At 38.9% G+C, this 16,333-nt stretch overlaps 1 protein-coding gene across 1 annotated transcript in view; it reads right to left on the bottom strand.

Moving 5' to 3' along the window:
- Positions 1-16,333, bottom strand: part of EPHA6 (EPH receptor A6) — a gene marked incomplete at its 5' end in the record, with an annotated part of 223,512 nt that overhangs the window by 36,276 nt on the left and 170,903 nt on the right. Inside the window, one exon of the mRNA XM_010136236.1 lies at positions 10,984-11,193. Coding sequence (XP_010134538.1) covers positions 10,984-11,193 — 210 coding nt within the window. The remainder of the gene's footprint in view (positions 1-10,983; positions 11,194-16,333) is intronic.

The following is a 16,333-nucleotide window of genomic DNA, read 5'->3' as shown; positions in this document are numbered from 1 at the left end:
TCCCCCTTTGCCCCCTCCCCCACCCCCCCCCGCCTTGCATAGCTATTTAAGATTTGCTCAGAGAAGTAGCATTGTCTATCTGTATGGGTTTAATACCAGTAAGTTTTGAATCTTATACCAAAGCCAGATCTTAACACTTGTGACTGTGAGATAACACTGTCTGTGAGGGCAAAAAGAGGGCTTCTTCTCCCCACTATCTGTATAACCACAAACAAAGAATGATTATGTTCCCCAAAATAACTTTCTAGATGTTCTACCAGTTAGTGACATAACACCCTTTGTGATGTTAAACCCAGTCAGTGCTTTGACATGCTTGATATATAATTCTTCATTCTAAGCTATAGCAGAAGTAAAAAAATTTATAATTTTCTTCTTAGCAATGGAAGGTATTATTTAAGCCCTGCAGGGAAATCAACCATGTCTCTGCCTTCCCCAAAGTCCTAATCAGATCATTAGGTCACCAGAAGCAATGGCAATTATAGTTCTGAAAATAAAAATATTTGTTACATTTAAACATTTCAATATGTAAGTTGTCTGGAGGAAAAAAAAACCCAAATCCACATTTTTCAGCTTTATGCAGACATTTAATTTAATGTTTTGTAGAGATAAAGAGAGAGACAATCAGCAGACTATTAAATACCCCAAAGACAATGGTACAGTCACAAACAGCCACCTTTTGAAGGATGGCAGCTCCAGAGGCTCCCCAGCTTATCTTTGTTTCCTTTCTACTTGGCAATCTCTTTATAGTCACACTTCTTTTGCATTCCCTACCAGCAGGGATTCAGCGATGCTTGAGCGAGCTATGCAGAAGGAAGATTAATATCAAAATGGGTCTGCTAAGAGAGTCTCTTCCCTTCGCACAGGTAGGATGTTGTATAGCTGCTTCACGTCTTTGGCTGGCCACGTATACTGTAATGAACAAGTATACTTCAAACCCATTAGATAAATCAGTATGTCCTGGTAGTGAAACTTGCATTTACCAAAGAGACAATTGTATATTATGTGATTAAACTTCAAATTAGGAAGTAGATTTTTTTTTTTACAGGACATATGAAGTTACATCAATTGTTTCTCTAATTCTGTCTTGAACCTAACAACTAAGAATAAAATAAAAAACAATGGTTCTGTAAACCCTGGTCCCATAAACGCTCACCTAGCCTTTGATAATGTGTATTTTATTTAGTGTTTCTTCATATCTGAATTAAAAAAAAAAAAAAGCCAGGTAGTAGTCCCCTAATGGCGTGTGACAACTACAAAGCAAAATCAGACACTCAACACTGCAGAAAAACGTAACAATGAAAAAATACACATGCCCCCTTTTTTTTTCTTTCAAAAGTAAACTAAAGATCAATTTTATTTGAAAAGGTGAATCATATCACTGCACTCTAAAGTCAGGTAACAAAACATGAATTAATTAGATTAAAATACATTTCCAGATCAGCATCCTATAGTTCAAGATCTGAAAGACTTATTTAATTTAATTTTTTTTTATGTGGGCTTAGAAAAGCTTTTGGCCTGGTGTTTTTCATTTGCTCTGATATTGCTTGGTTTTGATCATAGCCAAACTATAGTGAAATTGCAGATACATTTTTGTAGGCTAGTTTTCTCCTCAGTTCTGTTTGGTGATCCTCTGTTGTGTTAGCTGTTATTTAAGCTATGTCATTGAGATCCAATCCGGTGTCTTTTTTTCTTATGTTTTTTTTAACAGAAGTTTTTGCACCAGTCATTTTATATACAAAAGTTATCTCGGCTAATTTTTGTCACTCTTTACACTGCTAAAATACTAAGTGATAGTCTCTGCCTTCTTACATTCTTTTAATCTTTTTGATCTCTGCAATCTTTTCCCCGTAACAGTGATTTTAGTTATTATTTGATATTCTATATTAAGTTTCAGTAGTGCTACATAAGACATTTTAAACTTCTGCAGATATATATGCTTGCCCTGGTCTGCCCATTTTTACTGCTGTACACCATTTTAGAGTCTTTCTGTCGTCTTGTACTCCACTACGTAACTGTTTCCATTTGGATTGCGAGTCCCACTGTCACATTTTGTTATTACTTTCACTAATGAAAGCATTTTGCAGAATTAAACTACTTAAAAAAGCAATTACTTACTGAAAAATCTTGAGGCTGGGATGATTAATTTTGCATCTATGTAGCATGTGGCACAGGATTGCACTGTGTGAACCCTGCACAGCCCTTTCTGCATGAGATAGGTCATGTCTGTTAGAAAGATGTGGTCCTCATTCAAGGACTTTTACAAACAGATGTCCTGCACATCCACAGACAGTTTGTTTTAGTGGTTAGAGTTACTTTTACTGTTTGAAGCAAGAGTTGTGATAGTGAATCAAACCCTGGTTTGAATCAAACCCAAGGTGCTCTAATCCCATAATCTGCAGCTGTAGCTTTATCAGATGTTTCAGAGGAATGTGTGAAAGCTTGAAAGTAATCCACACACTACTATTCTCTCTTTCACATTTTTTTCCTGTCCTCCTTCATTCCTTCCCTAGGCTGAAATATAAGCTTTTATCTCTCTTTAAAATTGTTGTTGACTGTAGTAACGGGGTATTTTTTCTTCCTAAGAATATTAAAAAACCCCCCAAACTCCACAAACACAAAACAAAACAACCAAACCCCCAAAAGCACCTAAGTTGAAGTCTTGGTTCAAATGGTTTTCTGTAGCAGTCAGCTCCATGGTTAATTACACACTGTGTGGTAAAACTATGCCATCTCATTACTCAACATACTGTGTTTCCAGTGATCATTTGAGTCACTTTTTTAGTCTAGATAAGAGACTCACTGATGTGAGTTTCCTGTGTTACTCTTGACAGCTCTGCCGTAGACAGGCATATTTTCCTGTTAATTCTCTAGAATAGTGGCTGGTTTTAATGGTACTCACAGTCAGAGCTAAACAGATCTTTTCTGAGTGTTGGGATACCTCTCATAACCCTAATCCCTATGCCTTTCCTTGCTCCAGCAGCTACCACAGGTTCAATAAAAATACATATGCAGTGAGTCAACAGAAAATACTCCAACAGTGGAGTGGCTTCTTAGTCTGGGATTCTCAGCTCCTGAAAGTTTGTAGAATACCTTAAACAGATCTGTGAAAGATAACAAAGTGCAATGTGCTATACAACCCCCCAACAAAAAGGAAAATTCTAACAAAGTTTGCATCTCCACTGGATAAATTTCAGGAATCCATGCACTGAGAAATGTTGACAACCAGTGCACCAAAATATGCTTTACTGTTCCCAGACAATATTATACTAAAAAAAAAAAAATCAGTGCAATCACTATCAGTATCAAATGTCACAACCAGATTCATCATTTGCCTCCTATATGCAGTGATCTTCAAAAGCACCGATGCTTCAGGTCTGTAAGTAGTTCATTCTCAATCCTACCCTGTAAGTCATTCATAAACGCACACCTTCATTTTCATGAACACACTTACAGATGACCAAAGAACCCATCTAAGAAATAGCAAAGCATGTACATGTAGAGTTTAATACTTAAATTTGTTAATATGAAATTGGGAGGAGTCAGACAAAAAGTTGAAATACAGGGTAATAGAAATGCAGAGCTTGCAAATCTCTAAACAGCATTTTTTAGATTGATTGCAATATTTTCTTTTCATTGGAAATTAAATTAGGTTATGATGACTGATGATGCTTTGAAAGTCACAGTAGGAATGAAGTGCAAAATATCACCCTTTTTACAGCTGTTAGGGCATACTTGTGTTGAGTTCATCAACATAATGATTTTGAGTATGAAAAAGTGAAATGCAAAATTTCCAACTTTGTTTCTCTGCCAAATGCATATTTAGAGTTCCTACTTCGAGTGGTGATGGTGCTGGGGGGGTGTGGGGGTGTGTGGGGAGGAAGAGTAGGGGTGAGAGAGCTATTATATTATGTTTTAGAATTAAATCCAACCAGGTAATTTAGAAATCTCTCTGAATTAAGCCCCTTTTGATTCTCTGTATATCTAAATACAAATTTTCATGGGGTTTTTTCATGTTCTCAGAACTCAAATAACAACAGTTATAGGGAGGAAGAGAGTACTCATGTAAGTAGAAAGTTACACAAAACAAGGAGAGAGACTGTGATTTCATATTTATGTCTCATTCTTGTCCTTGGGCCTTCCTTCTAAGGCTCTGCTTTGGTTGTGGTCTGTGTTATAACCTATTAACATTTCTGTAACTAACTTCCAGGAGGGTTAAATAAATGAAAAAACCTCTTTAATTAGCTTGGGATCATAGCTGCATAAAAGCTGAACAGAGAATCACAGAGAGAGAGGTATTAAAATAATTAAATTTTGTCAAAGACGCATATCTCCATCTTCAGGGGCTACTATAAATAAGCCAAGCAAATAGCAAGCACCATGCTCTCCACTGAATGAGTAGGTTTGGGATTTCTGTTCCTTTTAAACATACAACTACTTACTAAAAGTCATCACATCTCACATTGTTAGCCCAAAACATCGGAGCCCCGCTGCTGAGCTGGGTCCAGACTGCCTGCTCGCCTGAGAGCTGTTTGCTTTTGTCTCAGTCCACGGTAGGATTGGTAGGATTGTGCCAATTCCACTCTGTCTCACGCTGCCGGGTAATTCGTAACTGTGCGGGTCTCTCTGTTCTGCTCACGTGGCAGAACCACGTGGCCGCTGCCATCTTCGATCACTGCTGCAGTCCGTGTTTGCTTTCGGTTTAGCCCTCAATACCTCACTCGTTTTCCTTTGTATTTAATATAATGTTTGTAGTGTTATTAAAGTTTGTTTCAGTTTTCCAAAAAGCATTTTAGAGGTCTCACTAATTCCTTTCTCCCTTCCCTTATCTCTGCTGGAATAGAGGCAGGTATTATCGTTACCGGACCTTGGCTCAGCCTCAGCCAAACCGGTGACATTCTTGACTACTTGCCCATGCTCTGAGAAATTAACTACTTGAAAATATTTACTTTATATGTTAGTGCCAGAATCCCACTAGAGTTATTGCTACTGTTGTAGGTGTAAAACCAACCCATTGCACTCAGCAGGCTGACACCCAGCTAAGAACAGGGACATGCGGTGTCTGGAGACAGGCAGCAGCTGGACTCCTGCAGAGTAGCACAGTAATCCTGATGAGGCAAGATGATACTGATTGCCTTATCAAAAGACAACCCCTTCAGGATGTCATTGAGTTCTGCACCTCTAATTTGGCAAACAATATTATAATCTCATATAGCAGCCCTGGAAGGATACAACCTTTAGTCGAAAGGTTTCTGCAAACATCCCAAAAAGCAGGAGTCGGGTCATGAATGGCACACATTTTTAGCTGTGGCCGCAAAGGCTAAATATTTACCTCTTCACTAAATATGAAGAGTAACGGAAATAACTCCCCTTTTCCTGTTCCCCCTACTTCCAGATAATCTGTCATCTTGGAAAATACTGTCTGAACAAAATACCCTGCATCAGATGCTTGGCAATAGAGTGGATGTGACAGGAGAGACAAGTTAGAGGTTTTCAGACTGAATAGGAAGACTGTGCAGCGGCCTGTGGTGAGTACTTAAGGTGAGAAGAAGGGTCTGTCCTACTCATCGCACTAAGAGTCATTAGAGAAGGCTGATACTCTGTTAGGAGGTGTCAGACTGTAGGGCTATCTTACAAGCTGTAAGGAAGACTTAGAGGACCTGTGAATGTGCATGCCCTCCTTTTAGATGCTAAGGAAGATAGATGCCACAAGAAAATCAAGGCTTCTGCAAAGAGCTTACATGGCTATGCAAAGCTGGAAAATGGTGGGGTTCACAAACAGACCCAGACCATGCAGTTTCAACTAGGCTTTCAAGAGAGGATTCAGGAAAGGTACTCATGCCAGGCTTCAGCCTAGCATTGATGAAGTTGCAAAGCTTGAGGAGAACAGGTGTTATTCTTCTCACTTGTTACAAACCACATTAGTCTGTTCACTTTTCAGATAGTCTCTAGTGAGATCAACTGTAGAAAACAACTCTCCAGAGAAGGAAAAGGATTGGTGGGATTCCACACCACATGCCTGGTTTCAGACTGAGAACCAAACGTGGTTGTGATGCATCCTGCCAATCATGATGTTCCTCTCAGTTTGGTGAATGACAAGATGTGCTGTTGTCACATTACATACAGAATTAGCTAGTTGACAGTGATTGTGCTCAACTTTATGTCACCAATTAGTTTTCAAGAAAACAGGTTAATGCAGACCTTTACAGTGCACAGCCTCTTCTTTTTCGAGAATGGTTGCCAGTAATCAATTTACTCCACTGTTTATGATTAATTTGATTCTCAAAGTAAATGTCTAGGCAAAATGCTTGTCATAGCACTCAGGTTGTTCTGAAACTATTGGTAGACCTTCCAAATTAATGAGATCATTTGTGTTTTGTTTTACTTTTTAGCAGATTAAACCTTTTCACCCCAAACCCATTATCTCTGCACGAGTAAGAGAAAATGGAAAATGCCTTGGCATATGAAAATCATGTAACAAAGTAAAAAACAGGAAGTCCTCATCCTGATCCCCTCAAAGTTTTGCTACTTGCCAGTGTTTATATAGGTTATGGGCATCAATCTGTTTTGCTCCTTTAATGAATCTACTAAACCTGAAATATCCCTGGATGGGGTATTTTATCCAAAAGGCTTGAGAAGAGTATTAAAATTAATCAATTGATTAAGGAAAGGCAATGCAATAAGTAATTTCTCTAACTATTGTTATGGAAATATATTAAGGCTGAATTCAGAGATACAGCTGATAAAGAAATCTTAAATACATTTCTTTATATATCATCTAATTTGGTTTGTAGCAGCATTTTGTGCCACTAAAAATCAGATTTAATTTGGAATATCAAGGTGTCACCCCTAACAGAAATCCAATTTAGTACTTTTTTGAAGTACTGCTATAGATCCTGTTCTGATTATATATATGTACACATTTCGCTACATGTAAACAGCTTTTCTGGAGGCATGTGGTTCATTTTGAAATACACATGAGCCCTGACTATGTTTTAAACTGAATCTATCTATACCATAAAACATAGTCTACCTAAAAGCAGGGATGCAAGAACCTAGATGTCCTCTGTATTGACAGAAACGACTGTTTATATACTAGAAATGTCTTTTTATGAGTGACTGTTGCCTTGGCAACTACTACTAAAAATGAAAATTTTGCCTTCATGGAAAAAACCCCCTACTATTCATTGTCCCCAAATTTATATTATTTTTCCTGATCAGTCTGAAATACAAAGATTGGCAGTCAGATATTCCTAGCTCTGAATTCCTTCTTCCTATTCTAAATTATATCTTCCTGTAAGTTTTGTGATCCCTGATAGCAAACAGAAGCCAATCTTTTATTTCCTACTGACCCTCTTATCTAAAGCATATTTACATCTTTTGTTTCAATAGGTTGGAGGACGAAAAAAAAAAACCTCCTATGGAAGTCAGAAAGCTGTTTCCTGAAATTTCAATCTTTTCATGCACCATTTTAAAGCACTCCAACCAGCAGCGTCACAATCTGAAATTCCTGGGAAACATAATGATCTTAAGTTGTCTTATTTTGGGGCATTTGTCAAGTTTTCCATCACTACTTCACTCAACAGTCTCCCTGCTCACTGCAGAGGGTGTTGGACTAGATTCCCTTTGAAGGTCTCTTCTAAACCAATGCAGTCTGTGACTCCTAACTAGTGTTTCAGTGTAAGCACAGAACACAGTAATTTTCTAGGTGCTTTCGTTTACAGATTTTCCCTAGTGTTACTGCTTTTCCTAGACTTTGATTCCTGATTTTTTCCCTGCATGTGGAAGAATGTGCCAAGAGAAAGAACATAAGATTTATTCTAAACCAGTGAATAGAGGAAGATGCATATATTGAATGTCATCAGGAAGACAAAGCAAAATACGTTGATCACCTGACTTAAGGCTGTACCTACCTGGATGTGGTAAATTCCCAAGGTATGAGGGCCTTTCAGCTTATTTTTGGGAGAATGCAACCTGTTTTGCCACAGTTTGTCTTTTTCATCAACTTACGCTTTTTTATGTCTGGGAATACATTCACACACTACTGACCACACCATTACAGATATTGTGTTTCCTTGGCTTCTGTTTGGCTTAGGTTGTCTTGTAGCTCTCATTTCCAAAGAAAACACATAATTGTACTATTCTATTTGTGACGCCAGGACTAAGACGAAAAGGGGAATAAAAAATAATCAGCTTCCTCTGAGCACTGACATACAGTGGTGTACTGGGAGATGCAAGCCTAAAAGTAGTACTGTTCAATATACAGAGCCACCCTGTGGATTTCTTGTAGCTACAGGTACAGGGCTGTCACCAAGTAAAATCTCTGTGGAGAGGAAACACAAATTCGAAAAGCACTCGAACCTTTGTAGGAGCACTGAGGGTTTAACCTTCACATGGCAAAGGCACAGTATGGAACTAAATAGAAGCTATAAAAACCTCTAGTAATGCACATGGCCTGCTGTTGGGAAGATGTTCATGATGAGGAAAAAGGGCAATGACATAATGATGGTCAGTGAAATCTATGAGAGGACATGGTATGCAGTGTGGGGCTCTATTTTCTTCTGCTATCATGAAAGCCTGCTTGAAGAGGGAAAGTCTTCACTGAGTCCTCCACAGCCAGTGTGACAAACATTTCTTCTTCCTCCCCCCACCCTGTTTCAGTCTTAATTGTTCTGTGTTCCTTGAAAAAAGTGACAGGGCTGTTTGGCTTCCTATAAAGCATTCCTACAGACAACATCTGCTGGACCTGCTCAGAGGGAGCAAGACCCAAAGGATGCAGATAAGAGCATCCCACAGAAAACTTGGCTATTTCCAGATTGTACAGAATGGAACAGGGAGTGCGGCAGTCAGACTACCCTCGGGGATGAGGGAAGGGCATTTTCCAAGAACCAGAGGTGACAGAATAGAATTGGGCAGACTAAGCCACAGTGACTAAAACAGTCTGGATGTGAAGATCCACTTGCAAGAACAGAGGGAGCTGGAGTTGAAGGAATGAGTGATTCAAAATGCTTTTAATTTCTATTATCCCTGACTGTTGCTTTGAATTCTTCCTATTTACAAAGTTTCTAGTTCATGTTATAATGACACGCAGAATTTTCCTGCCTGAGTTTCAAAGCTTTTTAATCTTCTTTGTGGAATTCATTGTCAAAGTAAACATCTGGCTGACACAGGATCCTGCCACTGGCCATCAGCCCTTGTAATCATTCCCCTCCTTATCTGCATTATCCCGATGGACATATTATAGGCAGCTCTAGGTATGCTGAAAATTTCTGGCATTAACTACTCTGAATTGTTCAGTATTGGTATCCAGTAGAAACTTACAGGATTAATAGCTGAAAGCCTCAAATTATTATTTGGAATTTTTCCTGAACCTGACTGGTGGGGACTGCTTGGCAGGTTGCAGTGCCTGCCACCAGCTGAGCTGATTAGCCCATGATCAGTGCTGAGCAATGTAACTTAGCTTGCCTGTCACTGGGGGCATTTGCTGCCAGCTGAGCACACTCACATGGACAATTAGCAAGGCTCAGCCAACATGTGATAACTTGTTAAGCAGCAGTAAAGTTTATTTTTCCTTTCAAGCCTCATACTAAGAAGCAGTGTGAAGCAAAAGAGGTGTTCAACTAAATGAGGGTATCTCCCCAATAAAGGGAAAAAACTATGATCTTCCCAACTCAACTTGCATATTAATATTGGTAGAAAAACTTGCAAAGTGACTTGTTTTGCTTTAGTCAGATTGCAGTTCTGTGTAGACCTTGTTCCAAGAAGTGGAATTTACAGTGAATGTATAATAACACACTTATTTTTGTCTTAAACTAGAAAAAATGCCAATGGCTATAATACATATAAAAGATCCGTAATCCCATTACAATAACAATATTGAATTCAACAGATACACCAGAGTACTTACTAGAATACAGTTAAATTAGATGAGTAGTAACTCATCTCACTTTGGCCACGCATCACTTTTTTCCTATTTCATTTTAAAAAGGTTGAAATAGGTCAAAATAAATTATTTAATGCTAATTTATTATCTCTGTTAGAATTCTGTCACTGCGCCCTATCATGGGAACATACAAATTCTGTGCATTTTGTAAGAATACTAATGAGAGTGCACTCTGGCTTTGAAATAACTTCAGTTTCAGTGGTAGATATGAAAGTTACTTGAAATCAGCTTATAATTAGCTAAGATTCTTGATGTTGTGGTAATAATTGTAAGAGGAATGTAGTTGAACATTTTAGTACTGTGGAAAAAATGCTGTATCTGAACTTGTAATTTATTAGCATCAACACACTCCTACTTTCTTCAAACGGCAGGTACCATTTATTTTTTTCTTCTAAGTCAAATTTGAAAAAGCTTCTCCATGTTCAAGAATTTTTCACTTCAGTGGAACACCCCCACAGCATCACAAAACAACCTCCTCAACACAAACCCCACCCAAAAATTATTTTCCAGTATAACAATTTACTTGCATCACATAAGGAATATAAATATTAATGAAGTGAGACTAACATCTGTTAGAAGATAAGCTTAAGTGGAAAAGAAATTTGTAATTTGTGAATACAAGGCTTGACACCATGCTTCCAACAGTGGAACTGGTGAGATTCTCTTCTCACCCACCCCCCTGTTTTAAAAACATACCTTTGTAAATGAACACAAGTTAGCAGAAGGGGAAAGGATGTGGAAAAAAAAAAATAAATGACCCCAAACTGCAAAACCAAACACAAACCCCAAAGTAGAATGGGAAAGGTCTCCTGCTTATACTTGCACATTTGCTTAAAAAACCCTTTTGCCTAGTTTATTATACATCCCTTACAGAGCCAAAAAACGACGCCCTTTAAACACACTGGCAGTGATATTAAACCACATGGACTGGGAATGGAACAAAGCCAATTCAAACTATTATTCCTGTGGCACAGAAAAATCTGAAACTGGAATAAGAGAGGCACAAGGCAATCAGTTGTTCAAATTAGATAAGACAAACTTACGCTTGTGGTGTATGCGGCTTCAGGATCGTCCTCTAACACTCGTGACAAACCAAAATCAGAGACTTTACACATGAGGTTACTGTTGACCAAGATATTACGGGCTGCCAGATCACGGTGTACATAGCCCATGTCTGAGAGATACTTCATGCCAGATGCTATCCCCCGCAGCATGCCCACAAGCTGGATGACTGTGAAGTGGCCATCATGCTTCTGCAAGTAAAGATGCAAATGCAAAGAACACAGCTACATTTCAGTAATTTTCTACTAGCGATATGAACTACAACTCATTTAAAATACATTTGTAATCCATCCAGACAACCTGCATGCTGCAAGCCTTTTTTTTTTTTCCAAGTATTTACCTTGGTCAGTGGTGCAAGCTATCCCATCTCTCACTGTGCAGTTTATTCCCCTACCACATTTTCACACATACTGCAATCTTTTTACTGACAGCATTTAAAGTCCTTTATCCTCAGTTATTAAGAACACATTCCCCAAACACTGTTTTTTATATACAAGAATGAAACCACACAGAAAATTCCTCTTCATTTCTTACTCTATGGCCTCAGGAAACAACCCCCCTTTTTTACAGCTTCAGGAAACAAACCCCATTTTTACTGCATGAGCTACTGCTGTTTCCTCACTTTTTGCTTTTTTTGAGGGTTTTTTTTTTTTTTTAAGAATTCACAAACCTGGAAAAAGTTTGAGACTACCTCATGTCTGTTCTGCACCTAACACCATAAAATTTCTGAACACTAGTTTAAAAAAGAGATTCCAGCTGAAATTCAGGGGTCATGTAGCTTTTCCAAAGCCTTCCTGGCGATTAAGCCTGTTAAGCTCAGATCCATAAATGCATTAAGCTGCTTAACTCTTGCTGAATTCTACTGGAGTTGAACATGTAATTAAAAATTACGTTGTTAATGATACTTCTTCATCCGGTCAGTCTTGGTGGGCCTCAGTTTCCCATCTGCAACATTAAAGTTAACACTTCTGTATGTCCTCCATCAGAAAGTTCCTGGAGTATGTGTCAGTGGGAACAAAGAGAGTACCTGTACAGAAAGCTGATGATGGGCTCTTTGCCTTGTTTAGGTCTGCCCTATCTATCATTTACAGCAGTATTTTTGTGACCTCACCTAGCAGACAGTTAGCTTCTCATGGGTAATTCAGTGAACTAGGCTTTTATATTAGCCGGAATAGCCAAACAAAACCAAACAATTCTTCCCTGTAAGCAAGTTAACTTTTCAACACCTTCAGCACTGAGCTATAGACAAGTAGCAGTGTTCTGATCAGCATTCAGGACAGAATTGTTTTGGTTGGAAGAGACCTTCAAGATCATCAAGTCCAACCGTTAACCCAGCACTGCCAGGTCACCACTAAGTCACATACCTCAGCATCGTGTCTACAAAGTGCTTTAAATACATCCAGGGATGGGGACTCTATCTCTTCCCTGGGCAGCCTGTTCCAGTGCTTTAAAACCCTCCCTGTAAAGACATTTTTCCTAATACCTGACTAAACCTCCCCTGGTGCAACTTGAGTTTCCTCTCATCCTATCACTTGTAACTTGGCAGAAGAGACCAACCCCCACCTCACTACAACCTCCTTTCAGGTAGTTGTAGAGAGCAATAAGATCTCCCCCCAGCCTCTTTTTCTCCGGGCTAAACAACCCCAATTCTCTAGACACTTCACCAGCTTTGTTGCCTTGCTTTGGGGATACTTCAGTAACTCACTGTCCTTCTTGAAGTGAGAGGCTCAAAACTGGACACAGTATTCAAGGTGTGGCCTCACCAGTGCTGAGTTGAGGGGGATAATCACTTCCCTCCTCCTGCTGGCCACACTATTTCTGATACAAGCCAGGATGGCATTGGCCTTCTTGGCCACCTGGGCACCCTGCTGGCTCATCTTCAGCTGGCTGGCAATCAACACCCCCAGGTCCTTCTCTGCTGGGCAGCTTTCCAGCCACTCTTCCCCAAGCCTTAGCATTGCATTTTTTAAGCAAATGTGCAACATTTCTATTGCTTAGTTCATGTGTTTAAACAAGATGATATTTACAGAGTGTATATACAGTGTATTTATTTATTCATATTTATAGAGTTCAGTCAATTCATTAGATTCTGCAAAACAACATGCTGACCTGTATGGATGTGCTTAACTTTCTGGATATGCTGGACTCTACAGTTAGGCTTATCCCTGATCAGCAAAGTATTTCAGCATTTCCATCATGATTCAATGATCTGGGGCCTGTATCTGGCTACTCAGGAAATAAACATTTAAAGAAATTAGTACTCAGATGTAATTAAGGTTACTAAAAACCCACCAACAAACCACAAAACGCCAGTCATGAAGTTTGGTGTTGCCAGCATCTCATGATACTAATCTGTCCTCCGAGATGAAGCAATACTTGACAAAGACCTGCCCCTAATATATATTACACATGTATGTAGATATACACACACACCTCTCTCTAAATAAATAAATCATACATACTTCATTGAAAAGGCATTTAGTGAGCGTAACAGGCTGCGAAATTGAAAGACTTGTTTTACTATAGAGGAACTAGGTCCTAAAGTCACTATTAATTTAGACACCATTGGATACAAACAGAAAGACAGACAAACTTGGCAAACAGAAAAGGTAGAGACAACGTGGATTCTACAATTGGTAGAACTTGCAGAGCGTCTTAAAACTCATTTCAATTCCTTCCATAAAATCAATTAGAAGAAACGCCCAAGTGGAGCAGTACAGGAAAATCTGCATTATGGGCAACAATCACCAGTTACTGACCAATGCTATTATGTCAGGTATTAACAAAAGACAAGAAATTGGTAAAAAGAAGACACACACGGTTGCCATGTGGTTAGGCTTCCAAGCTGCTAGTCTAACCAACATATCAGGTTGCAACAATTCAGATACTAACGCACCTTGTCAGCTAGAACACCACACAGTCTCATTACCCTTCCCTTCTACTTAAGGGGCCACCTGCCCACAGTGCCCGAACACCACAGCCATCTCACAGTCTTCTCCAAACAAATCATGCCTAATGACACTTTGGTGAAACCAGCTATTTATGATTGATTCATAGCAACTTTTCCCCTGAATGTTCTCACCGTTCCTCTTGTATTAGTTCTCTGGAGCCTTTTGGTCTTTAAATTCCCTAGGCAAGAGTAGATCTCTCTGAGCCATCAAGTCCCACCTACGTGCAAACCCTTTCCTTCATTATTTCCATCAAAGTCACCTGTAAGCAGCTAGTTCCACAGGTGACACTCAGCTGAGAGTCAAGACACAACTGTGATAACTACACATTTTACAAAAGGCCATCTGCTGTTTTGGGCCTATGACGTTCCCTGCCACAGGCCTCTCCCACAAGATTCAGGGGAGCCTCTCAGAGTTCAGAACATGCCAGTGACAGGTGTTTTAAATAAAACTTTCCATCTAGCAATCAAGCAAAGAGAGACAAAAGAGAGCGTTCTTAAACACTTTAAGCCTCTTCCAGTGAGGACATGAGCTCTATCCAATATTTTATGTAATGAAGCCACATGGGATTTAGGTTTTGCTTTTATTTAGTAATTCTAAATGTTCAGTTGACTCAATATTATTAAGCTGGTTGCAAAAAATACTCTTCACACTCACCCTGTATGGATAACTACTTTTAGCTAACTGTAGAATTACGATTTGGAACAAAGCACCCATGATTTCTGCAAATAACTAACGAAGTACCCCCTGCCCCCCACAACAAAGCAACAAACAAAATCAATCCCCCAAACCTCTAGATTTTACCCCCTCCTTATCACTGTTAACAACTTAATTCTTTCCACAAACCTCAGAGTCATATGCAACACCTCCCTGAACCTTTTGTCCCCTTGGATCACAAGGATTCATTCCTTCCTGTTTTAATTTGCACTCTTTCAAATCTAGACCATGCGTGACTGATTTTTCATAAAACATAACCTTATTCTTCTCTTTCCAAATCTCAGTGTTTGCCTTGTCAGTATAGCAGAAATGCCTCAGTTAAAAAACAATCTCAGGCTTTTGCCATTCTTTTTCTCCCTTTCTTTCAAATTTCTTCGGGCCTTGCCTTGACACAAAAAATTTAAGCTTCTTATCTCCGCCTTTAAAGGAATGACAGACTTGCTAACATAGAGTTGCAATTTTATTCTGTCCTTCTCCCTCTGTACGTTTCTCTGAATCCTCTTCTGCATCTATTCTCTATCCCTTCTCATGCTTCGTTTTATCATTTCATTGCTAGCCTTGCCACTGGAACAACTACATTTTTTCTGTCAGCAAAATGGTCTGCTCTCTCTGAAGTCTCCCTGTAATCACTTCTGCATCAGTTTCCATGCCAGTTGTATTCCCTTACAATCTATAAACTATTATCTTCCAATATATCAAAATACTTATCTGGTTTAAGCTGATCAGGACAGAGACTATGGGTCATATTTAACCCCTGGAAAATTTAACTAAGGTGATGAAATTATACTAGGTATGAATCCGGCCTCATATTTTCAGCATTCGTAAATCCCCATGTGCATTTGTGAGTCAAACCAATCCTTTGGCAACTTGCCATTATCTGGTTTCATTTGCTTGTCATAGAGGGGCATAAATCACTCATCTGAATGATATGGTGGTTGTTATCCAGGGCTTTATTCTGATTCCCACGGCTTAGATTTGAAATATGCTTTTGATAGGATTCCCACTGGGGTGTTAAGGGTGTTAATCAATACTGGCGGCAATTCAGGCCTCAGTGGACTTACCACATTTATCCTATCATCTCATCAAATTTTAATCAGGCTTTAATGGCTTTGCTATACAAACTTTTCTCAACTGCTGAGCGTAGATGCAATATCTGAGTAGTTGTCATTGCATTTATAGAGCCCTACAGTTTTTTTTATTCAGCTACAGTTTGCTTTTGAAATTATGGTGTACATGAAATACTTTTGTCCTGTTACAGATCTTGGAAGAGTGCTGATGTATGATGGGTGAGTGAAGGTGGTCATTTACTGTAGAAGAGGAAGGATGATATCCTAAGTTTCCCTCGTTGCATTTCACCTTCTAGTTTCCAGTTCCAGTGTGCTTTTTTACAGGCCCACAGGATTATTCTTTCAAGAAGGTATTTCCATTTTACTACTGAATAACCTTTCGGAGGAGAGGTAATTGATTTTTTTCTGTATCGTTTCTGGATTATTATCTATTCTAAAATACACTTTTTTATTTGCCCTATAAGTGAGAGCACTTTAATGCTATAGGTCTAAATATGCTATAGGTCTAAATATTTTACTGCAGATGATTTATTTTGGATGGAGAATAGCACTGAAAATGGTGTGTCTATGTCTAACTCAGATCATATTCACCACCATAT

Source organism: Buceros rhinoceros, unplaced genomic scaffold (genome assembly GCF_000710305.1).
Source record: "Buceros rhinoceros silvestris isolate BGI_N320 unplaced genomic scaffold, ASM71030v1 scaffold405, whole genome shotgun sequence".
NCBI lineage: Eukaryota > Metazoa > Chordata > Aves > Bucerotiformes > Bucerotidae > Buceros > Buceros rhinoceros.
This window is presented reverse-complemented; position numbering and strand designations above follow the sequence as displayed.